This window comes from Lithobates pipiens, unplaced genomic scaffold, assembly GCF_037356315.1.
Source record: "Lithobates pipiens isolate NorthernLeopardFrog02 unplaced genomic scaffold, aLitPip1_a1.2 Scaffold_13, whole genome shotgun sequence".
Lineage (NCBI taxonomy): Eukaryota > Metazoa > Chordata > Amphibia > Anura > Ranidae > Lithobates > Lithobates pipiens.
In genome coordinates this window covers 127,362,793-127,388,349 of record NW_027507718.1, presented here as the reverse complement: position 1 = coordinate 127,388,349, position 25,557 = coordinate 127,362,793, and the positions used below count along the sequence as shown (strand labels likewise).

Here is a 25,557-nt window from a genome sequence, read left to right as displayed (position 1 = left end):
AATGTTTGCACCAAAATCATTCATATCAACAGCAACCTCATCTCTTCATTCACAGATAGTTATTTACTAGCATAAGGACATGTAAGTGTCAAGCTTTTATCGAAGGGGAATTGTACATAAGGCCGGAATACACTACCGCCTATGCAGTAACAAACCGCTTTTCTATTACTGCTTTATCATCAGGTGTATTCAGTACAACAGAGCAAAAATTAATGAGGGTTTGAAAAGTGTGATCATCTACACAAGCGAATCAGATTTCAATACATTACAGTCAGTGAGAGATGGCTTCTATGATTGTGTGTTTATTTATTTTTTCACCTTACACAAAGACTGAATGAGCCCTTTTTATCACTGCTGATGTTTTCTTTGCTGTAACTGTCCTCTTTATTTTTACAGTCTCACATTACAATTGTATATTGTATGTCCCAAGCACTTCCTGTTAATGTTCTCTATCATAAATTGTTACCGTTGCACAAAATTGCAAAAAAATACATATATGTATGATTGACTCAACTGTATTGCAAATGCCGAAAAGTAGCTCTGTATGACCACACCACCTTTAAAGAGACCCTGTTGTGAGACTTTTCATTTCATCAGCAATCATATAGCACCTTCTAGTGGCTGGTTGTTTAGCCAGTTCTAGCCTGGGGTCTACAGCAAATATTATTCAGCAAGAGGGGGGGTTCCAAGAACCTCTCTAGCTCCAAACTCCATGGCCTAATGGACATGTCAGGGAGTATTCACACACTTGCTTGTGAGGGTCCCTGGTTACAAGCCTGATCCATCAGACACGCCAGACGCCCAGACCCAAAACTCACAAGATCACAGGATATGAGACACGTGGTCTCACTGAGAAACCCATCTCAACAAAGCCAATTCAGCTGCACTGTCTTCACCAAGGTAACACCTGTTCCTGACTGAGTCAGTCTCTATCTTTGCTTCCTAGGTGACGGTTTACCCATAGTTCCATAGGAATTAAGTGACTCAACCCACATCCTCTCTTCTTTAACCACTTAAGGACCGCCTCACGCCGATATACGTCGGCAGAATGGCATGGCTGGGCACAATCACGTACCTGTACGTGGCTCTTTAAGTGCTCAGCTGTGGGTCGGGAGCGAGCCGCCGGTGGTCCTGAGCTTTGTGACCGCGGCCGCGGGACCAGTGGACCTGATCGCCGCTGGTGTCCCGCGATCGGGTCACAGAGCTGAAGAACAAGGAGAGGTGCTCCCCGTGCTTCCTAGTGTGGCTGTTACCGATCGTCTGTTCCCTTTTATAGGGAAGGACGATCAGTGACATCACATGCCAGGCCACGCCCCCTACAATAAAAAAAACACAAAAAACTTCATACATAACCCCCCGCCCCCTAGTGGTTAACTCCTCCACTGTCAGTGTCATTTACACAGGAATCAGTGCATTTAAATAGCACTGATTGCTGTATAAATGACAATGGTCCCAAAAATGTGTCAAAAATGTCTGATGTGTCCGCCATAATGTCACAGTCACAATAAAAATCGCTGATCGCTGCCATTACTAGTAAAAAAAATATTAATAAAAATGCTATAAAATGATCCCCTATTTTGTAAATGCTATAACTTTTGCGAAAAACCAATCAATAATCGCTAATTGCGATTTTTTTTTAACCAAAAATATGTAGAAGAATACGTATAGGCCTAAACTGAGGGAAAAAAACTTTATATATTTTTTGGGGATATTTATTATAGCAAAAATTAAAAAATATTGCATTTTTTTAAAAATTGTTGCTCTATTTTTGTTTATAGCGCAAAAAAAAAAACGCAGAGGTGTTTGAATACCACCAAAAGAAAGCTCTATTTGTGGGAAAAAAAGGACACCAATTCTGTTTGGGAGCCACGTCGCACGCCCGTTCAATTGTCAGTTAAAGCGATGCAGTGCCGAATCGCAAAAAGGGGCCTGGTCCTTTGGCTGCAAATTGGTCCGGGGCTTAAGTGGTTAATGTGCAGAAACCTTATTACAACAGTCCATAGATACTATGGTTTCATAATACATAGGTATCCAAATTCAAATTAATTTCCCATTTAAGGAACCAACCTGTATCCAAGCACCGCTAAAAAAAGTCATTTTTAATATTCAAATTAGGCTTCATCCATTCATACTTTATTTTATTGGAAAATCACTTTGAAAAACACCCCCTAACATTTTTAACCATGGCCATCTTGAGGGAGGGCAGATGATTCATTTAGGATTTACTTCCTGGAATTTGACCTTAGTTCAGGCATGCAGGCAGGAGAGTGAAGGGTGTGCTTGGCTAAGAAAGCCCCATCTTTCTCCACCCACGATCTAACAATAACCTATCTATCACTGTAAAGAAAAAATCAGTACATAACTTTTCTGAAGCTTATCCGACCCGATCTCCAGCGGCGGAAGCTCTGCAGAGGACACGCCCGACAACGGCTGTGAAATGAATGGGAAGTGAGGTCACCAATAGACTTACTATGGGGCTTCCATTGTCGGACGTGTCCTCTGCACCCGCCTCCACAGCGAAGCCGTGGCTGACAGCTCAGCGTGGGATTGCGTCGGATCAGCTTCAGAAAAGGTATGAATACTGATTTTTTCTTTACAGGGCTAGATAGGATAGTGTTAGATTGTGGGTGTCTATAGATGCAGAAATTGTAGTTTTTTTTTAATCATTGATTTTTATTCACCCTGGGCCTAGGGCAGAAACAAGGAAGCAACTGAAGAAGCTTAAAAACTAAAGATTTAATACAAGTAAATATAATGCTAGCAGAATAAGGATTTACAAACAGGTAATGTTCATTGAGAGAGTTTAGTTTGGGAATTCCTTTAGTAGCTATAACTTCCAGCTATCCTAGAGTTGCCCACTAAGGAGACTACTCCAGCTTCTCCTCAAAGGGGTATCTACAAGTTATGGTTACAAGTTATGGTTACATACATAGTCTCAGGTGTCCTTCATTTCCCATCAGCAACAGCAAACCTCAGGGCTCCTCCCATCTTACTATTTTTACCCCCTGGACCACACCCCTCGAAAAGGGCAGTCCACAACCACCTACAGAAGTATAGGAACATCTAGTGGCATCATTAAATATTACCCTTTAACCCTACTGATAAAAAAATATTACCGTTTACCCCACAATAGAAAAGTACAAAGGGGCCTTACAATAATCGCATACCATTAAATGCGTGTTTAACATATTTTCTGTATACTATTTACTTATAAATGCCTCCCTTGTGTAGACTAGACATCCAAAAGTCTGAGACTTCTGCTGGGAGTCACCACATTGGATGTGATACTCGCAACCAACAAACTTAGAATTGTTACTCCTGCCAGAAAGAGCAGGGGTCTTAATAGCTGCTGGAGAGAGGATTCTGCTCTCTTTTTTAGAGGGTGTCTATTAAGAACACACCTCCATCTCAGCATGGAGCTGCTGGGTAGTGATGGCAGGCTGCCCTGTTTTCTTTGCCCCCTTGTCATGTGACATATCACATGACCAGAGATTGGAAGAAGGAGGCGCTGCCTTCATTTCTGCTCTAAACCGGGAGGGTAAGGGGAAAACTCAGCCCTAGACCTTCCTTCTCCTCCTCAAAACCACCCAAGAGCTCCAAAGCCTCCTCCATTCTTTGAAACCCTTTAGCACCCCCATCCCCCCCCCCCCCCTCGCTGTAAGATCCCTTTAGTTCCATGCACCTCACAGAGCCCAGCTCCCCTCATCTCCTTCATCCCGTTGACACAGATGCCAAAGCAGTCCACCTCAGACTGACACTAAAATACAAGGTAGGGGTGATGGGACTCTATAGGTGAAATTAGTATAAGGACATACCAAATTGAATAAAATCACAATTTATTAAAGTTACAAGGGTACATAAAAACAATATTATACAATACATGAACAGATTTATCGTCATTCAAGACGTGTTATTGTAGCTCCTATAGTTGTTCTCACATCTGTCCGGGTGGCCCAGAGAAGCCCAAATGTAAAAGGTTTGAACCACCCAAAAAATGACGGCTCTCCCACAGGGAGGGATAAATTGTGAAGTAAATATAACAATATACAAGAAAGATATAGCCTAAAGATTAATAAGAAAAATGTATAATCAATTGGTTCATCGCCTTTGCTATTAATTATATTATACTATGTTATTCAATGTCAAAACAACTTACTTCTATATCATAAGTATAAGGGATGCATTGAGCCTGATTAAACACTAAATGGCACCAAACATTCAGATAAATCCCAAATGGGATTAAAAAAACTGCCAAATACAAAGGAAGACAAATTGGTAAGTTTGACCAGGAATAAACACACTTGCCTTGCCTAATGATGCCATTAAAGCCAGGTAGAGAGTTTACTTGTGCACAATAGAACCCACCTAAACTGTTAAGGATCCACAGCCCATCACATCAATAGATGAACAGGTCTGAGATGGAAGGAATGGAGAAAGGCAAACCATACCTCTGACAAAGAGAGGGATGTGAGCTACCCCACCTATAAAAACACATTGAGCACTAAATCAATAGGGCAAATGCCCCAAACATCATAACGTAGCTAAATTTACATCACATGTTAACAGATGGTGATGGAGTGCTCCATACCTGCTCTCACTCAACCACTGGTGTCAGGCTCCCTGGACTCCCACAAAATGGCCACCACCATGTGGGTCCTTATATACCCCTCTCCATCCTGCCAAAGCGTATGACGTCACGGCATGGTGCTGAAAAAAAGGGGGAGGGGATGAGCATGCAGGGCCGTTCCAAGGTCAGCCCCCACACAGTGTAACCACTAATCCGCAGGTTTCGCAGCATATGGGGCACCGCCCACAGCCTGGACTGCCCACAGTAGGGAGGGAGCATCACCGCTCCAGGTAGGTCTGACGAAAGTAAACCTCTTCACCAGTTTAGAAGCCACAGGTGCTGGCAATGCATATCGCAATAGATGTAGTTCTGGACAGCCACACTCCAAAATAATTGCCTTTTATTCAAAATACAGGATCAAAAATACATGCAACTGCAGAACGGACAGAAGGACTGACGCGTTTCACACTAACATACAGTGCCTAATCATAGCTACGATTAGCTCTTCTGTCTGTTCTGCTGCGTCATGTATTTTTGATACTTTATGTTGGACTGCCCACAGGGCAGATCCAAATACCGGGGAAGTGTTGCCAGCCCTGGCAATGATCATAAAACCGAGGGCAGTGACACCAGGGGGATACCCTGAAAGACAATGCCCTGCAAACTGATAGAGAGACATTTTTTCCTTCCAGTGACACCACCAATGTAGTAGCATTTTTCTTCCAGTGACACCACCAACGTGGGGACTTTTTTCTTTCTATTGAAACCACAGATGCTGGGACATTATCGTACTATTGGAGGCAGTTTTCTGTCCGCATTGTGTGCAGAGCTACTATTAGAACTTACAGCCTATCAGGCAAAATTCTTCAGAGAATGACTTGAGAGTCTCAAGACTCCTCTCTGCGCCCACTGTATCCCCTTTTCCTTTCAGTATAGCTGTTGGAATTTTCCACAATTTTTAGAAGTGACACGTATAACAAGAAAGAAGTAGAAATGATAAATGTTGTGTCATTGCTCTCATATCTTGCTACTCTAGGCGCTGGCTCAAAAATACTTCAATTATTGCCCTGGATTAGGTACGTAGATGAATACCCAGTAAACAAAGGCTGTAATGCAGCTTTAGTGAACACTGAGTAGAGGAAAGGTTGACGCCGGCATGACAAGGAAGCTGCTTTTCAGTACAGCAGCTGCTATGGCTCTATATATGAATAACATTACAACTGAATAACCGCATTTCATATTTTGTGTTGCCATATACATAAGAATCTATCATCCATCCATATTCTCCTCTAATCCATCAATTTATCTGCTGCAATACTCGTATTCTTTAAATTATAAAATATCTATTATCATCACAACCTACAGTCTTTGTACCAGTATATATATTTTTCATGTTTTTGTCTATATACCAGTGCCTGTAAAGGTGCCTATGCCTATAGGTGCTGACTGCTACTGATCCAACTGATTATAGTAGGATTAAAAATAACATATGGTTATAGGAAATGTATAGACATCTAGACCTCTGCAGACACCCTTGGCCAATCTGAACCCGAACACACATGTTTATGCTATGATCTTCCTAAAGTACAGTCCGGCGGTGTTCAGCTTTTTAGACCACCCTCCTTAAAGATGGCTTGCGCCTTCATATATGTAAGCACAGATCCCAATCTGCTGTATATTGGTATTATATAACATTATTCTGGGATATATACAGTATCTCACAAAAGTGAGAACACCCCTCACATTTTTGTAAATATTTTATTATATCTTTTCATGTGACAATACTGAAGAAATTACACTTTGCTACAATGTAAAGTAGTGAATGTACAGCTTGTATAACAGTGTACATTTGCTGTCCCCTCAAAATAACTCAACACACAGCCATTAATGTCTAAACCGCTGGCGACAAAAGTGAGTACAGCCCTTAGTGGAAATGTCCAAATTGGGCCCAATTACCCATTTTTCCTCCCTGATATCATGTGACTTGTTAGTGTTACAAGGCCTCAGGTGTGAATGGAGCGCAGGTGTGTTAAATTTGGTGTTATCGCTCTCACTCTCTCATACTGGGCACTGGAAGTCCAACATGGCACCTCATGGCAAAGAACTGTGAGGATTTGAAAAAAAGAATTGTTGCTCTACATAAAGATGTCCTAGGCTGTAAGAAGATTACCAAGACCTTCAAACTGAGCTGCAGCACGGTGGCCAAGACCATACAGCGGTTTAACAGGACAGGTTCCACTCAGAACAAGCCTCGCCAGGGTCAACCAAAGAAGTTGAGTGCACATGCTCAGCATCATATCCAGAGGTTGTCTTTGGGAAATAGACGTATAAGTGGTGCCAGCATTGCTACAGAGGTTGAAGGGATGGGGAGTCAGCCTGTCAGTGTCCAGACCATACACCACACACTGCATCAAATTGGTCTGCATGGCTGTTGTCCCAGAAGGAAGACTCTTCTAAAGATTATGCACAGGAAAGCCCACAGTTTGTTGAAGACAAGCAGACTAAGGACATGGTTTACTGGAACCATTTCCTGTGGTCTGATGAGACCAAGATAAACTTATTTGGTTCAGATGGTGTCAAGTGTGTATGGTGGCAACCAGGTGAGGAGTACAAAAACAAGTGTGTCTTGCCTACAGTCAAGCCTGGTGGTGGGAGTGTCATGAATGGCAACATGTACTGTGACATACTGAAGCAGAGCATGATCCTTCCCTTTGGAGACTGGGCCGCAGGGCAGTATTCCAACATGATAACGACCCCAAACACACCTCCAAGATGACCACTGCCTCGCTAAAGAAGCTCAGGGTAAAGGTGATGGACTGGCCAAGCATATCTCCAGACCTAAACCCTATTGAGCATCTGTGGGGCATCCTCAAACAGAAGGTGGAGGAGCGCAAGGTCTCTAACATCCACCAGTTCTGTGATGTCATCATGGAGGAGTGGAAGAGGACTCCAATGGCAACCTGTGAAGTTCTGGGGAACTCCATGCCCAAGAGGATTAAGGCAGTGCTGGAAAATAATGGTGGCCACACAAAATAATGACACTTTGGGCCCAATTTGGACATTTTCACTTAGGGGTGTTTTCACTTTTGTTGCCAGCAGTTTAGACATTAATGGCTGTTTAGTGAGTTATTTTGAGAGGAAAGCAAATTGACACTGTTATACAAGCTGTACACTCACTACTTTACATTGTAGCAGTGAAGTGTAATTTCTTCAATGTTGTCACATGAAAAGATATAATAAAATATTCACAAAAATGTGAGTGGTGTACTCACTTTTGTGAGATACTGTATGCCTTACCTTTATAGAGCTTAATCTTCTAAAACTGTGCCTTCATATGGGTAATGTGTGCATCTGAAAACCTGAGTAGTGAAATCTATATAAACACTGTACAGGGGATGTACAGTACTATTCTGCTTTCATTTAGAAGGTGCACAGTACAATATACATCCAGACACGTGTGTGTTTTTGTGATCATATTTTTTTCAAACATGGCACCAGTGTTGTTTCACATCGTTGTCTTGGAGTGGAAGATGTAATTTGCAATCACAGGTGTGAAAAGTAGTTATCCCTTCAAAGTCAATAACTGATTTTGACACCTTACCTGCAAAAACAGCAACTAAATGCTTTATGCAGCTGTTGTCCAGAGAAGAGTCTCACATCACTGCGGAAATATACTGAAAACAAAATTGTTTACCACTGGCTGTTCTCCCCAGGATTTATCTATCTATCTATCTATCTTTTGATATATATATATATATATATATATATATATATATATATATATATAGAGAGAGAGAGAGAGAGAGAGAGAGAGAGAGAGAGACAGTATCTCACAAAAGTACACCCCTCACATTTTTACATACAATGTAAAGTAGTGAGTGTACAGCTTGTATAACAGTGTAAATTTGCTGTCCCCTCAAAATAACTCAACACAGGCATTAATGTCTAAACAGCTGGCAACAAAAGTGAGTACACCCCTAAGTGAAAATGCCAAATTTGACCCGAAGTGTCAATATTTTGTGTGGCCATCATTATTTTCCTGCACTGCCTTATCCTTCTTGGGCATGGAGTTAATCAGAGCTTCACAAGTTGCCACTGGAGTCCTCTTCCACTCCTCCATGACATTACGGATGTTAGAGACCTTGAGCTGCTCCACCTTCTGTTTGAGGATGCCCCACAGATGCTCAATAGGGTTTAGGTCTGGAACTATGCTTGGCCAGTCCATTATCTTTACCCTCGGCTTCTTTAGCAAGGCAGTAGTCGTCTTGGAGGTGTGTTTGGGGTTGTTAGCATGTTGGAATACTGCCCTGTGACCCAGTGTCGAAAGGGAGGGGATCATGCTCTGCTTCAGGGAGTCATAGTACATGTTGGCATTCATGGTTCCCTCAATGAACTGTAGCTCCCCAGTGCACTCATGCAGGCCCATACCATGACACTCCCACCACCATGCTTGACTGTAGGCAAGACACATTTGTTATTGTAGTTCTCATCTGGTTGCCACTACACATGCTTGATACCATCTGAACCAAATAAGTTTATCTTGGTCTCATCAGACCAGAGAACATGGTTCCAGTAATCCATGTCCTTAGTCCGCTTGTTTTCAGCAAACAGTTTGTGGGCTTTCTTGTGCATCATCTTTAGAAGAGTCTTCCTTATGGGATGACAGCCACACAGACCAATTTGATGCAATGTGCGGCGTATGGTCTAAGCACTGACAGGCTGCCCCCCCCCCCCCCCCACCTATTTAACCTCAGTAGCAATGCTGGCAGCACTCATACATCTATTTCCCAAAGACAACTTCTGGATATAACTCTGAGCACGTGCACTTAAACTCTTTGGTCGACCAGGCCTTTTCTGAGTGGAACCCGTCCTGTTAAACTGCTGTATGGTCTTGGCCACCGTGCTGCAGCTCAGTTTTAGGGTCATGAGGTGCCATGTTGAACTTCCAATGACCAGTATAAGAGAGTGAGAGCGATAACACCAAATTTAACACAACTGCTCCCCATTCACACCTGAGACCTTGTAACACTAACAAGTCACCTGAAATCGGGGAGATAAAAAGGCTAATTGGGCCCAATTTGGACATTTTCACATAAAGGTGTACTTACTTTTGTTGCCAGTGGTTTAGACAATGGCTCTGTGTTGAGTTATTTTGAGGGGACAGCAAATTTACACTGTTATAGAAGCTGTACACTCACTACCAGGCATGAACTGGCCATTGGGACTACAGGGAGTTTCCCGGTGGGCCGATGGCTCAGTGGGCCACTCTGATGTAAGGGGGCTGCTGATGGGACACTCTAATGTAGGGGGCTGCTGATGGGACACTCTGATGTAAGGGGGCTGCTGATGGGACACTCTGATGTAAGGGGGCTGCTGATGGGACACTCTGATGTAAGGGGGCTGCTGATGGGACACTCTGATGTAAGGGGGCTGCTGATGGGACACTCTGATGTAAGGGGGCTGCTGATGGGACACTCTGATGTAAGGGGGCTGCTGATGGGACACTCTGATGTAAGGGGGCTGCTGATGAGACACTCTGATGTAAGGGGGCTGGTAATGGGGCACTCTGATGTAAGGGGGCTGGTGATGGGACACTCTGATGTAGGGGGGCTGGTGATGGGACACTCTGATGTAAGGGGGCTGCTGATGAGACACTCTGATGTAAGGGGGCTGGTAATGGGACACGCTGATGTAAGGGGGCTGCTGATGGGACACTCTGATGTAAGGGGGCTGCTGATGGGACACTCTGATGTAAGGGGGCTGGTAATGGGACACTCTGATGTAAGGGGGCTGCTGATGGGACACTCTGATGTAAGGGGGCTGCTGATGGGACACTCTGATGTAAGGGGGCTGGTGATGGGACACTCTGATGTAAGGGGGTGGTGATGGGACACTCTGATGTAAGGGGGTGCTGATGAGACACTCTGATGTAAGGGGGCTGGTAATGGGACACTCTGATGTAAGGGGGCTGCTGATGGGACACTCTGATGTAAGGGGGCTGCTGATGGGACACTCTGATGTAAGGGGGCTGCTGATGGGACACTCTGATGTAAGGGGGCTGCTGATGGGACACGCTGATGTAAGGGGGCTGCTGATGGGACACTCTGATGTAAGAGGGCTGCTGATGGGACACTCTGATGTAAGGGGGCTGGTGATGGGACACTCTGATGTAAGGGGGCTGCTGATGGGACACTCTGATGTAAGGGGGCTGGTAATGGGACACTCTGATGTAAGGGGGCTGCTGATGGGACACTCTGATGTAAGGGGGCTGCTGATGGGACACTCTGATGTAAGGGGGCTGCTGATGGGACACTCTGATGTAAGGGGGCTGCTGATGGGACACTCTGATGTAAGGGGGCTGCTGATGGGACACGCTGATGTAAGGGGGCTGCTGATGGGACACTCTGATGTAAGAGGGCTGCTGATGGGACACTCTGATGTAAGGGGGCTGGTGATGGGACACTCTGATGTAAGGGGGCTGCTGATGGGACACTCTGATGTAAGGGGGCTGCTGATGGGACACTCTGATGTAAGGGGGCTGCTGATGGGACACTCTGATGTAAGGGGGCTGGTGATGGGACACTCTGATGTAAGGGGGCTGGTGATGGGACACTCTGATGTAAGGGGGCTGGTGATGGGACACTCTGTTGTAAGGGGGCTGGTGATGGGACACTCTGTTGTAAGGGGGCTGGTGATGGGACACTCTGTTGTAAGGGGGCTGGTGATGGGACACTCTGTTGTAAGGGGGCTGGTGATGGGACACTGTGATGTAAGGGGGCTGGTGATGGGACACTCTGATGTAAGGGAGTGCTGATGGGACACTCAAAATGTAAGTGGGCCGGTCTGGATGAAGTCCAGGGCCAAACTCCTGTCCCAGTCCAGCCCTGCTCACTACTATACATTGTTAGTGTAATTTCTTCAGTATTGTCACATGAAAAAATACAAAAATGTGAGGGGTATACTCACTTTTATTAGATACTGTGTATATATATATATATATATATATATATATATATATATATATATATATATATATATATATATATAGTAGGAGGAGATTACCTCCTGGTTTCAGTTCTGTTAGACACTCATCAAGTGATAGAAGTCTCCCAAAAGAAGACACATACAGCAATTCAAGTTTGACAGAGAATCTAAAGCTACTCCATTCTATCCAAAACTTTGAAAAAACGTTTGGCCTGGAGTACCACTTAAGGCAAAACAGACACATAGGTTTAGTCTTCAAAATGGCTGTTTTTCCCACTGCTGAAGAAGCATGTACATTTTACTATGTACTATGTACATTTAAACCAAATAATTGATAACCATATAATTTATAATCATTTCATATCTTGAAAGTGACCAATTAAGAATTTGGAAAATGTTTCAGTTAGATGATGGTTATGGTAAATGCCTTGAAAGGAAAGCAAATTAACCCATCTTTCCATCTTGGCAGACAAGTGCATCCATCTGAAGTAAAATTCTTGGAAACCTCAATACTAACAGCGTTACTCAACACTATGGCAACACGCTTATTCATCAAAATGTTTATAATTTCTCGCTACAGTCTTTTCATACCTTAAATTGATGAAGAAAGGAAAGAGGCATTGGGGTTGGGTTATTAACGGCAAATAAGCAGTTTACTTTGCAAGGGAATTTTCTCTTAGCCTAGTGAGTGAGGTGAAGCTCTGCTGACATCCATCATTCAATCATGTTCAGCATGTTCAAGCAAAAATAGTTTTCTTTTATTTTCTTTACACGTGATTGGGTATGCTTTGCAAAGTGAATTTACACCCCATTCTCTTAGTTAAAGGAGAAGTATGGCCAAAGCTTTTTTGGCCATACTTCTCCTATGGATCACAGGAGTGCAGTTCGTCACTTAGTCGCTCCAAGCTCAGGAAAGATCCTGACTATGTGGTTGGCATCCACCCAGATGCCTGGACCAGCATCTGGCTCAGCCTCTCAGCAATCTACTGAGAGCCTGAGCCAGCCCCTCCTGCCCCCTCCACAGCCCGGCACTTCAATGAGCGCTGAAGGCGAGAGCAGAGAGCTGCAGACTGACAGTCACAGCTCTCTGCTCAGAGCAGAGGGGGAGAACTGATTGATCAGCAGTTTTTTTATTACTGAGTTCTCACTGCAGAGCTGGAGGGGGACAATAAATCCCAAACTTCTCTTTTAGGGGAAAATTCTCTTGTAAAGTGAAAAGCCTATTTGCCTTTAGTAAAGCAGCCCCATAGAGTTTCTCCTGATCACATGATTATTATTTGTCATATGTGTTTAAACAAGTTCGTACATTTTTTCTAAAAATACCAATGAAGCCAACATATTATAGAAGTTCTACATACTCTGAAATTCACAACCGATATGTGTACAATCCTTTGTTTTAATTGCTAACTTCATGAACACCTAGAAACTACACAAGAATTGCATCAATCTTTTTTCCCCACCTCCTGGAACATTCTCAAAATGTTCCACCTTGGCATAAAAGAATGAGCCTAGTGGACTCTTTCACACAACGAATACTTCTCACACATCCAACACTTCATTTTACTAAACTCCCCTGCCTCCAAACTGTCACCATATTCCTGTACACAAGTACTTCTAGTATCACATATAAATTAGAGATATTTCTGTGCATAAATGATCCTTTTTTTCTGTGCTGCCGTAATGTTTGATGTATAATTACATTTGTGTTTGACTGGGAAAACCAAATTAAAAGCTTAACTGAAGTTTTTATATAGTTTTGGATAACGTGGGAATGAGTTTAGGTTCATGTCAAGTTATTGCTATCTGTGACCCCATGGGGAGTTTTCCCCTTGCTTCATGTCCCCGTGACTTTAGGGCAAGTAATAGAGGAAGCAGTTGTCGCCAGGACAAAAAGGAAAAGGTAGCAATGGAACACTGTAATTTTCTGCCATTCAAACCCATCCCCACTCTACTAAAATGTGTTTTTGTTTTTGTCCCCCATTGGGGAGATTTTCCATCACTTCCTGTCCTGACAAGAAATGAGGGGACATCCAACAGGTATACATATAGTAATAATACCCAACTGAAGCTCTAACTCTTCTCCAATATATCCAAATAAAACCAAATCAAATCAAAGTTTGCCTGATGCAGGGTTTTACCATTCTGTGAATCAGTATTTACACATGTTATGAGAGTAATAAAGGGCTGTTGTTGTCAAACTCCTTGTAAAAATGCCTGGTTTTCAAGTCCCTGACCAGGATTATGTATACAGATCAGGTTAGTCAGAAACTCTTATATGGGGACTTCTTCTGGGCCAGCAACTCAAAGTGCTGAAGCAAGGAGGTCAAAATGAGAGCCAGACAACCAGCATTTAGAGAAGGAGAGGAAAGCAAAGGTAACTTTTATGTTTGTTTAGTGACAGGTTTTCTCTTCGAAGTTTTATTTTACAACAGGTAAAATTAATAAGATATATGCATCCTATTTGGATAATCTCTGAAGTATCTTGTCTCTTTATGTTTTCCTGTAGGGGAACGTTGACCTACAGCCCATCAGTCATGATGGTCCAGAAGTATCCTTCAGAAAGTCCAACCGTTTTTCGGACATAGCCATGAACAGCTGCAGATACAACGGGGGGATCCCACGACCCCTCAGCAGCCTGAGCTCCTCCAGGAGAAATCTCCATGAGGCAGACCCAGAGACCCAACCCCTGCAGACCTTACACAGTCCAGTGATTGAAGTGGTTGTAAGCAAAAATGACCCACTCAAAGCATCGCACCGCAGCCTACGAGGAGGAGATGAGGGTAGCCACCGGGGCCAAAAGAAAAACCAAAACGTTGGCTACAAATTGGGTCATCGCAGAGCCCTGTTCGAGAAGAGGAAAAGGCTCAGTGACTACGCACTTATATTTGGAATGTTTGGTATTGTGGTCATGGTTACCGAGACAGAGCTATCCTGGGGGGTCTACACTAAGGTAATGACGAAAACATGACTAACTTGTAAGAAAAATGATGTATTTAATGGCATGGAACGATGAACAATGCTGTGTGGTAACCCATAATTAGCAATCATCTTAGTTCTCTCTAATACCCAATCATATTTCATTTGCGTCACTTCCATAGTTTATAGTAGCCAGAAAAATGGATGAAGATTATGACTAATTGCTTTAGGGTATTGCACATCATTGCGCATTACACTTTCAATGCATGTCAAGGCAGCTTCCCATAGGCGATTAAACATGGCACCAGTTATAAGCAGAGAGTACTAGGAGCTAGGCATTGTCTTCTACCCAGACTTATCGACTTTACAGCTGTCTTTTTCTATCAGTTCAGTTGTTTTAACAAAATACACTGTCAGATTGTCAGACAGTTTCAACTGAAATCTTTTGTATTTCCTGACAACATGACTACATGTACAGTTTGCATAGCTTTAAACTTATATTGTGTTGCATTACCATTGTTACCCATACCTTTTCACATCTCTCTGAGCTCCCACTGTTATTCCTTTATTCTTTTTAACTTTAGGATCAGTTATACAATACATGTCTAAAACATATTCTCTTCTAAAGCAAAATTAGAATTGTACTTGGTCAGTGTATTTTCTATAGAAGATTGTTTTTTTTAAATATTTATGTCTGTCTGAGCACCAACAGCTACTAAATGCAAATGATGATTTCATTCTAACTGCGTAATATGCAGGCTTGAAAAAATGTGCACAATTCCTTTTTCAACTGACACTGGCAACTTGGGAAGTAGGACTTTGTGTTTTTTTGGGGTTTTTTTTCCCCTTTTTTCATACTTTTGGGGAAAGAGTTGCACCACAGAAGGTTTTTCACCTTAATGCATAGATGCATTAAGGTGGAAAACCCTAGGGGTTTACAATTCCTTTAATCAAACAAGTCATAAGGCCCCTTTCATGCTAGCAGGCCGATCAGGGCCACCTGTCAGTTTATCAGGCAGACCCGATTGGACTCTCCAGTCGTCTCTATGGAGCAGATGGTGTAAACAAACATGTATCGCTTTATACCTGCCAACATCCAATCTTAACCAATCTACTAGAAACAGACATCCTCCATCCGTCTGGCAGATCGGATGGCAGTGGGGTGTAATCGGACAGGTGATCCATTTACATCTGACCTCCCATAGAGGAGAAAGGGCTGTGTCTGTGTCCGCTATACATAATCTGGGATCAGTGGACAGATTCCTTGCTGAGCAGGCAGACTCCAGTGGAGTGCAAGGAGCCTAAGCCCTCAAAACAAAGCTAGTGGGTTTTTTTTTCCAGCTAGAAAAATGACATTGCTTGTAAGGAAGTTCAAGATAGATGTAAATCCTTGCAATGAAAGTAGAACTATAGGCAAAACTTTATTTTTATTTTGGGTAGAACAAGGGAGGGGTTTTTCTTAACATCTGTGTCTCAATGCAGAGGTTTCCTTTTATGTCCTGTGCCACAGCCAAACAGGAAGTGAGAGGAAATCCCTGCAAATTAGGGGAATTCCTTGGGGACCCCCGGGTCACCAGAACAACTGCCCCCATTGGAAGATTTCCCCTCTATTACTTTTCTGGGGACAACCCAAAATTTGGGATTTTCTTTTACTTTCACTCTCAATGATAATGGTAAACAGGACCAATAGAACGGGGGGCACAGACAGCAATAAATACCTAATAGGTGTTCTTATCCACCTCCACTCTGTCTTAAACTAAAAAAAAGTTTTGCCTTTGGTTATACTTGAACTTCTCCTATTTACTTTGATTTGGTCTGTTAAATATACCACTGAAAGCATTTTGTTATATCTGTTGATTCTCCTAGAACTCCAGTGAGCTTATAACTTTCTCTTCCCTCTGTCGCATTGTTGTCAGTTATGGTTACCCGTTCTCTCTGGACTACAGAACACCCCTGCTATGTTATGGAGAGGGGGGAGTTTTGTGGTCCTAACACATTTCCTGTCCTAGCCTGACTTTCTGTTCTAACATGACAAGGGAATTTTCCCTAGAGCTTAGAGAATAAGGTGAAGCTTTGCTGACTTCCGACATTCAATCACGTTTAAAGTGGAGGTCCACCCTAAAAAAAAAAAAAACATAAAAAGACTCCTAAAAATGTGAAAAATCCTAATCTGCCACTTCCTTTTCCGCGGGAGTCTTCATTCTTCTCCTCCTCGCGTTGCCTTCTGGGGAATGGGGCACCCTGTTTGTAGCTGCTGACTTAAAAAAAAAAAAAATTCAGCTGGAACACGGCTTTAAATAAAACAGATTTTTTATTAATTTCTTTTGCATGTGATTGGGTATTCTTTACAAAGTGAAACTTTACTTCCCTTTTTCTTTCATTTTATAAAAGCCATCAAATTTTGAATACATGTTTTCTGATTATCCATCAAAATAGCTGATGCTGTAACAGGTAAATCTAGCTTGTATAATAATCGGTTGATTAGGCTGACAATAGAGAGGTTTACATGCTTAGACAGCTCATGAACAGGAGGTGATTGTCACATGATCCAGCCAGGTCTGCTCGTATTGAATGATGATCACGTCATAGTTACATAGTTAGTCAGGTTGAAAAAAAGACACAAGTCGATCTAGTTCAACCATAAGAATAAATAAATAATAAAAAAATATATATCAAACAATCCCATATACCCAATCCTATACCCACAGTTGATCCAGAGGAAGGTGAAGTCACTGATGGGCACTATTGGGGTTGCTACTGGTAATCAGGGTGTTGATGATGAGGATGATGATCAGTTCCCCATCTATAGGAACTATGAGACTTGTACAGAGGCAGCAAAATGCTGGCATATGTATTAAAGTAGATCATCAGTTAAAGCCTAACTAGGTTAAAAAATGCTTCCTCCCCCCTCCTGACACATGCACTAACCTGTGTAAAAAAACATGTACTATATATACTATAGCTGTGAAAGCTGGGATTGATGACATCACCCATTGACTCTCATGGTGCAACAGTTGTTGATGATCCCACTACTCCTCTGCAGCCACTGCTGCAACAGGGGAGCTGGGTCACGTGACGAGGCAAGAGTTAGGTTAGTTAGGTTAGGTTAGTTAGTAAAGATGTTAGGAGGCGGTGGGGAGCATTTTAAAGATTAGCTGGAATTCTATTTTACGTTTTGCAAATGATGCTTGGACCAATCACAACATTTGCAAATTCAAGTTATTTTAGGTCACAAAACACTAAACAACTTTTGAGGTGGTGGGGAGGTTGATTATAGCTACCTTTTGAAGGAAGGGTTTTTACCACTAGACTGTGTAATCACTTAAATAGTAACAGTAAGCTTTTATAATGTAATTCCATTTGTATATATAAAAGAAAATTTCACCCAATAAAAGAAATAACTGGACATATAAGGCTGTTTGCTAAATTATTATCTTCAACGTAAAGTAAACTTGCCGTTAAAGAAATAAAAGGGCTGCTGTTGATCTCCTTCAGCACATGGTAATTGCCTGACTTTTAATCAAATTTACCGGTCACAAGGCTGTCTGAGTCACTGGTTAGAAACAGTATGCCGATCAGGGGTTATGGTTTGCAGCATATTGTTTTTGGATCTGTGACTCAGAATGTAATAAAATAGCCTGGCAACAAGCATTTTCAGAAGGAGATCAGAAAGATAATACTCTGCATGTCTTTCTCAACAGGATAGCTTTAACGTGATTCTAAAGGTAACGTTTTTCTTTTTTTTTTTTTAACCACTTGTCTACTGGCTACTTTCACCCCTTTCTGCCCATGCCAATTTTCAGCTTTCAGTGCTGTCACACTTTGAATGACAATTACGCAGTTTTGCAACACTGTAACCAAACAAAATATTTTTTTTTTGAGATAGATAGAGCTTATTTTTGATGGTATTTAATCACCACGGGGTTCTTATTTTTTGTTAAATGAAACAAGACCTGAAAATGTTGGAAAAAAAAAAGTTTTCTTAGTTTCTGTTATAAAATTTTGTAAATAAGTAATTTTTCTCCTTCACTGATGTGCACTGATATCTTGCACTGATGGACACTGATAAGCTGCACTGATGAACACTGATAGGCTGTACTGATGGGCACAGATGGGCACTGTTCACTGATGAGGCTGCACTGATGGGCAATGATGAGGATACACTGATGGGTGGCACTGATAGGCAATACTGATGAGCACTAATAGGCGGCATTGATAGGCGGCACTGATTGGTACTGACAGGCATCACTGATGGGCATAGATTGGCAGCACTGGTGGACACTGCACTGATAATCAGGATGATGAGGATGATGGTCAGTGCCCCAATTGTCAGTGCAGATGTCCCTTGTGTGGATTTGATGGTTTTTGGCTCTCCTCTCCTCATCCGCCGTCAGCATGAGGAGAGGATAGCCGATAACCAGAAAATCCTGTTTACATTGAGATCAGCTGTGGTTGGACACAGCTGATTACATGGTAAAGAGCTTCTGTGATTGGCTCTTTAACCCAAATACAGTGATGACACAGTGGTGTAGTGGTTAGCACTCTTGCCTAGCAGTAAGAAGGGTCACTGGTTCAATTCCCAACCATGACACTACCTGCCTGGAGTTTGCATGTTCTCCCTGTGCCTGTGTGGGTTTCCTCTGGGTACTCTGCTTTCCTCCCACATGCCAAAGACATACAGGTAGGTTAATTGGCTTCTGTCCAAAATTGGCCCTAGTATATGAATGGGGACCTTGGATTGTGGGATCCTTGAGGGTAGGGACTGATGTGAGTGTGCAATGTACAGGGATAGGGACAATTGTAGACACTCACTCAGGATGGACTGGTGTCTTTATTCAACCTTACTATGTAACCGATCACTGCTGATGCACTCCTCAGGGTGTGTAGCAGGCAGCGTGAGCATGGTAGGATGTCTTATGACGGCCTCCTGCCTGCAGTTTGGCTGTGCTGTAGCTGTCATTTGGCTATAGAATGGTCCTGAAGTGGTTAAATAACAAACGTATTATACTCCCTTGCTCTGTGTAGTGGCCAATGGCTCCCGCTGCTGTGTCTGAGCCAATGTGTAGGGAGAGAGAAAAGAGTGACACTGCTCTTGCACACATGGCTGCATCGATATAGAGCTCTGGCAAGTAAAAGGGGTGCTGGGAGGGGGAGCTCACACAGAAGGTTTTTTTTATGTCTATGCATTGAATATATGAAGGTAAAAAAAATGGTAAAAAGCTTTTAGAAGCAGTTTAACTATGGTGGAGAAATTGATGCCAAAATGGTGAGTTTCCAGGTAAACTTATGACTTGCCCACTATATGTAGGTGCAGGTCTCAAACAGAGCTTGTCTGCTTCCCACAGTACACATAACAATGGTCCAAACCCCGCCACAGCTGAAACAATAAAACTTTTAACAATGTTTAAAATAAGATGTTGATGTGTTTTGGACTTTATTGTTATATTTTAGAGAAAATCGGAAATATATGATGCATTGGTGAAAAATCTGTGTGGTTGTTCAACAGTTGTTGCCTATCGACACTAAAACATTAACCATTTGCCCTCTGGAAGATTTACCCCCCCCCCCCCTTTAATGACGAGGCCATTTTTGCGATTATGCACTGCATTACTTTGACTGACAGTAGCACAGTCATGCGATGCTGTACCCAAATAAAATCCATGTCCTTTTTTCCCCCCACAAATAGAGCTTTCTTTTCGTGGTATTTGATCACCTCTGCGGTTTTTATTTTTTTGTGCTATAAACAAAGAAAGATCGTCAATTTTGAAAAAAAAAAAACATTTTTTTACTTTCGGCTATAAAACATCCAATAAAAAAAGAAATTCTTCATCAATTTAGGCCAATATTTATTCTGCTACATATTTTTGGTAAAGTAAAATCCCACTAAGCATATATTGATTGGTGTGCGCAAAAGTTATAACATCTGGGATATTTTTCTTATTTTTTTCATTTCATTTTATTTTTTTTTCACTAGTACTGGTCCTGATCGGCAACTTATAGAGGGACTGAGATATTGCAGCAGACATTCGGACACTAACTGACACTTTTAACAATTTTTTGGGACCAGTGACGCTAATAAAGTGATCGGTGCTAAAAAAAATGCACTGTCACTGTACTAATGTAACTGGCTGGGAAGGGGATTAACATAAGGGGCGATCAGAGGGTTAACTGTGTGCCTAGCTGTTATTTTCTTACTGTGGGGGAGGTGCTAGTACTAGGGGGAGGCATAGAGCTCTGTCTCTGCTTTGCAGAAACACAGGATTCATGCCTTCTGTACTGACAGAACGGTGATCAGCCTTGTTTACATAGGCAGACCGCTGTTCTCCCGCTGGGAGAAGGATCACTAAAGGATCAGCGGGTGCCAACGGACATTGAGTCCCCGGTACCCGCTGTACATAATCGTACCCCTACCCATTCACCTGGGGGAAAAAAAGTGTCAATAAAAAAAAAACACACTAGACAGGTTTTTAAAGTAATTTATTAGGCAGCTCCGGGTGTCTCTTCCAACTTCGGGGGTCTCTTCCGACTCCTCTGCTCTCTCCGGCCTCTTCTCCCACTCTCTGGCCTCCTCTCCCAGTCTCCGGTTCTTCTCCCGGGCTCCTCTGCTATCTTCTGCTTTTTTGCCGCTCTTTTGCTAGCGCTGCCCTGGTCTTTTCCGTCATCTTCCCTCTTCTCTTCTTCCAATGTTGACACAACGCTCTCTCCCGCTGTAATGCTGTGTGCGCAGTGCGCAATGACTTATATAGGCATGGGGCGTGGTCTCCGGGTGATGTCACATGGTGACCCCGCCCCTTATGACATCACAGTCCCAGGGCATTCCTAAGGGCCTAGTATGATTTTGGAGGGGAACCCATGCCGGTTTTTTATTTAAAATTTGGCGTGGAATTCCCCCCCATGATTCATACCAAACACAGTGCCTGGTATTGGCGGGATCCAAGTCGGATCACCAGTGTGAACACGGCCTCAATGTCAGCAATGCTTGTCGCTCATTGGGAAAGAAAAAAAAAAAGAGCCAAAATGGGGATGTAAACACACAAATCCCTGTTCTGACAGGGTAGGAGAGACAGATTGTCTGTTCCTACTAAGTAGGAACAGCGATCTGTCTCCTCCTCTAGTCAGTCCCATCCCCATACTGTAAGAAACACACACTTAACCCCCTGATCACCACTTAGTGTTAACCCCTTCCCTGTCAGTGACATTTATACAGTAATCAGTGCATTTTTATAGCATCTCCCGTACCCTTATCCGTCTGATGGAAAAATGTATTCCTCCATCCAAGCTCATCCTGTACAAAAACAGGTTCGTTTAGATGAGTTAAAACCTTTCTGCATTCACCATAAGAGCTCCGCTTCCATAGCTAGAGGTGGAAGAGAGTAAAGCACACATTACTCTGCCCCATTGCTGACACTTCAGCCGTGATTTCAGGACTGTCGGCTGGTACTTATGGGTAGTCCCAGGCAAAGGGAGCCCCACCCTGCTGCTGAGCAGAGTGTAGCAGCTGTCTGTAAGTGATCTAAAGCTCCCATTCCTGAAACTTCCTGTGCCCAGAGCACTTCTGAGACATTCAGTCTTCGGTCTCTGTAATCCATGATTTCCTCCGAATGCTATTCCAAACGCCCAAAGTCATGGTCAGTGATCAGCCTCCAGTACAACAGTCCCAGGCCACCGTAGTCAAAGCCCTCCATCGGGCTGTCATCTACTGTCCACAGGCACACTTTGGCTAATACCAGTGGAGGGCTATGTAGCTCTCGTCCAAATGCATCTCTGCCTGGATCAGCCTGCTTAACTCAGCTGTCCACTTCTGGTTCTGTTGTTCCCCGAATAACTTCATACTTCATAACTTCATACTGCAACCAGTACCTTATGTGGATGGAGGTGAGAAGGAAGCACTATCCCACTGATTGCCACCAATGTGACAACCCCCGTACTCAAGAGGGGTATGTCTGCTGTATGAGCTTCCCTTGCCTGGTGCCAGCATGATCCAAGATCCCTTAGCCCACTCAGTCACTTGTTGTGGTATCAGTATAGGGTGGTAAGAAGCATAAGACTGTTTATACAAACACATGCACAAAGAGATATACACTTTGCATAATGACACAGGGCAGGGTAAACTACATTCAGGAACACGAGGCACACAGGTACATTCAAACTTCTCATCAGTAGACCGTCTTATCAGCAGGCAGGGCTGTTGGAGGAATTCCCCCCTCCCTCCACCCTGCCCCCAGTCTACATGCTAGAAACACATATACATCCCATAATAGGTTGCTCCCAAGGCAGACAGAAACAATAGAACAATGGGATACAGCCATACCTCAAACCAGGGGTTGACAAATTTGCTTTGAATTTAGGAGCCAGTTAAAAAAGTTAGGAGCCATTCTTTTTTTCAGCTCCCGGGGTAAGGCCACTCATTTTCACCCCCTATCCCTAACTCACAATGGAGCACCCAGTCAATAACTCCATTGAAACGCTGTTACATCAGTGTTTTGGGCTGACCAGAAAGAGTAAGGCTGGCAACAGATGGAACTGGCTCGCACTGGCAGGTGGCACTGGTTGCCACTGGCAGGCATGTGGAACTGCCAGATGGCATCGGCAGGTGACACTGGTTGGAACTGGCAGGTGACACTGGTTTGGAACTGGCAGGTGACACTATTGGCACTGGCAGGTGGCACTGGAGGTGGCACTGGTTTGGAAGTAGCAGGTGGCCCTGGTTGGTGATGGCAGGTGGCCCTGGTTGGCGGTGGCACTAGTTGTCACTGGCAGATAGCACTGATTGGCGGTGGCACTGGTTGGTGTTGGCAGGTGGCACTGGTTGGTGGTGGCACTAGTTGGCACTGATTGGCGGTGGCACTGATTGGCGGTGGCACTGGCAGGTGGCGCTGATTGGCAGTGGCAGGTGGCACTGATTGGCAGTGGCACTGGTTGGCACTGGCAGGTGGCACTGGTTGGTGGTGGCACTGGTATGTGGTGGCAGGTGGCACTGATTGGTGGTGGCACTGATTGGCGGTGGCACTGGCAGGTGGCACTGATTGACGGTGACACTCTGCACTGGCAGGTGGCACTGACTGACGGTGGAACTGGTAGGTGTCACTGATTGGCGGTGGCACAGGGTGGTGGCAGGTGGCACTGGTTGACACTAGCAGGTGGCACTGATTTGTGGTGGCAGGTGGCACTGACACTGGCAAGTGTCACTGATTGGCGGTGGCACTGGTTGGCACTGGCAGATGGCACTGGTTGCCGCTGGCAGGTGGCACTGTTTGGTGGTGGCACTGATTGGTGGTGGCACTGGTTGGCACTAGCAGGTGGAACTGGTTGGCACTGGCAGGTGGCACTGGTTGGCGGTGGCACTGATTGGCGGTGGCAGGTGGCACTGATTGGCAGTGGCAGGTGGCACTGATTGGCGATGATACTCGGCACTGGCAGGTGGCACTGACTGACGGTGGCACTGGCAGGTGGCACTGATTGTCACTGGTAGGTGGCACTGATTGGCGGTGGCACTGGTTGGTGGTGGCAGGTGGCACTGGTTGGTTGCAGGTGGTATTGATTGGCGGTGGCACTGGTTTGCACTAGCAGGTGGCACTGATTGTGGTGGCAGGTGGCACTGACACTGGCAGGTGGCACTGATTGGCGCTGGCAGGTGGCACTGGTTGGCGCTGGCAGGTGGCACTGATTGGCGGTGGCAGGTGGCACTGATTGGCGGTGGCAGGTGGTATTGATTGGAGGTGGCACTGGTTGGCACTAGCAGGTGGCACTGATTGGCGGTGGCAGGTGGCACTGACACTGGCAGGTGGCACTGATTGGCAGTGGCACTGGTTGGCACTGGCAGGTTTCAGACGGAGCACTCTGTTACTGAAATGTAACAGAGGAGCTGTCAGAATTGAGCTTAATGACGGAATGGGCGGGACCCAGCCGGGGTGTGAAACTGACAAGTAACAGAGAGGCGGATATGTCATATTTCAGCCTGATGTCGGGGTGGTTGGGACCCGGCCGGGGTGGGCGGGACCCGGCCGGGTGGACGGGACTCAGCAGCTATCAAACACCAGCCAACGATTGGGCTGCTTAAGAAAAGGGGCGGGCCACATACACGTAGCGGCCCGCCCAGATCCCATTGGCTGGTGTTTGATAGCTACTGGGTCCCGCCCACCCCTGCCGGGTCCCGCCCACCCCTGCCAGGTCCCGCCCACCCCGACATCAGGCTGAAATCTGAAAGATTCTCATCTCTCTGTTGCTTGTCAGTTTCACACACTTAGCGCAGCGCCGCTGAGTGTGGAGAAGGGAGGAGGACGGCAGTTAGTGTTCACGCGCTGCATGTCTGGGGCATCGATAGTGAGTGGACTGGTGGCAGCTTAGCAGGTTGCGATTTCCGGTCGCATTGGCGACCTGCCGCCTGGGGTTTGTCTAGCCCTGCCTCAAACGATCTAGGAAAAAGTCTACAACAGTTTATGACCAAGCTCATACAATATTCCAGCAGTCAGAAAGGTGGAATTAATTTATCTTCATATATTTCTTGAGGGATATTGTTCAGAAATATTGCTGTCCCAAGTGAAGAAGCTCCTTCATTCTTTCAACACAAACCACACATTTAGAACCCAGGATAACAGGAGTAAAATAAAATGCTGAGTCTGTTGTGGTTGTATGGTGAGTTTGGTTAGTGTAGACCTGACTGGAGTTCTCGGTCACCCTTTGCCCCTAATAGACACAGGGTGGCTTACACAGAGGAGGAGCTGGGGAGCTGGACAAGGTGTTTCCCGACCTCTCTAAGGTAAGCTGGGTTCTCCAAGCCCTCCGCCCAAAGTGACTCCCGTCACAAAGGATATTAAAATGTCACTAAATCCCCATCATTAAAAAAAACTATCAATAAATGGTGTATTACATGCTGTTCATACTCACTCTGTCACTATGGGATTCGTTTTCTGCAAAAACCTGGTTTATCCTGCTGTTCTCTATCTCCAACCTCTGTTCATGTCCCCAATTCAGCTAGGGATTTTGCAGCTATGGTGGCAACTCTGCACATGCTCAGTTTTCAGTGAGTTTCTATGCTGAGCATTTCCTCTCTTCCCTCCATTTAGTCCCATTTGAATATAGAGTCACAC

The 25,557-nt window shown here is 44.3% G+C and overlaps 1 protein-coding gene across 3 annotated transcripts in view; it reads left to right on the top strand.

Annotated features, from left to right (window-relative positions):
• KCNN1 (potassium calcium-activated channel subfamily N member 1) overlaps positions 1–25,557 on the top strand; it is a 210,757-nt gene that overhangs the window by 6,287 nt on the left and 178,913 nt on the right. For all 3 annotated transcript variants that reach the window (XM_077475545.1, XM_077475542.1, XM_077475544.1), the window contains exon 2: positions 14,058–14,501. In XM_077475545.1, the coding sequence (XP_077331671.1) occupies positions 14,139–14,501 (363 nt within the window). In that variant the 5' untranslated portion in view covers positions 14,058–14,138. The remainder of the gene's footprint in view (positions 1–14,057; positions 14,502–25,557) is intronic.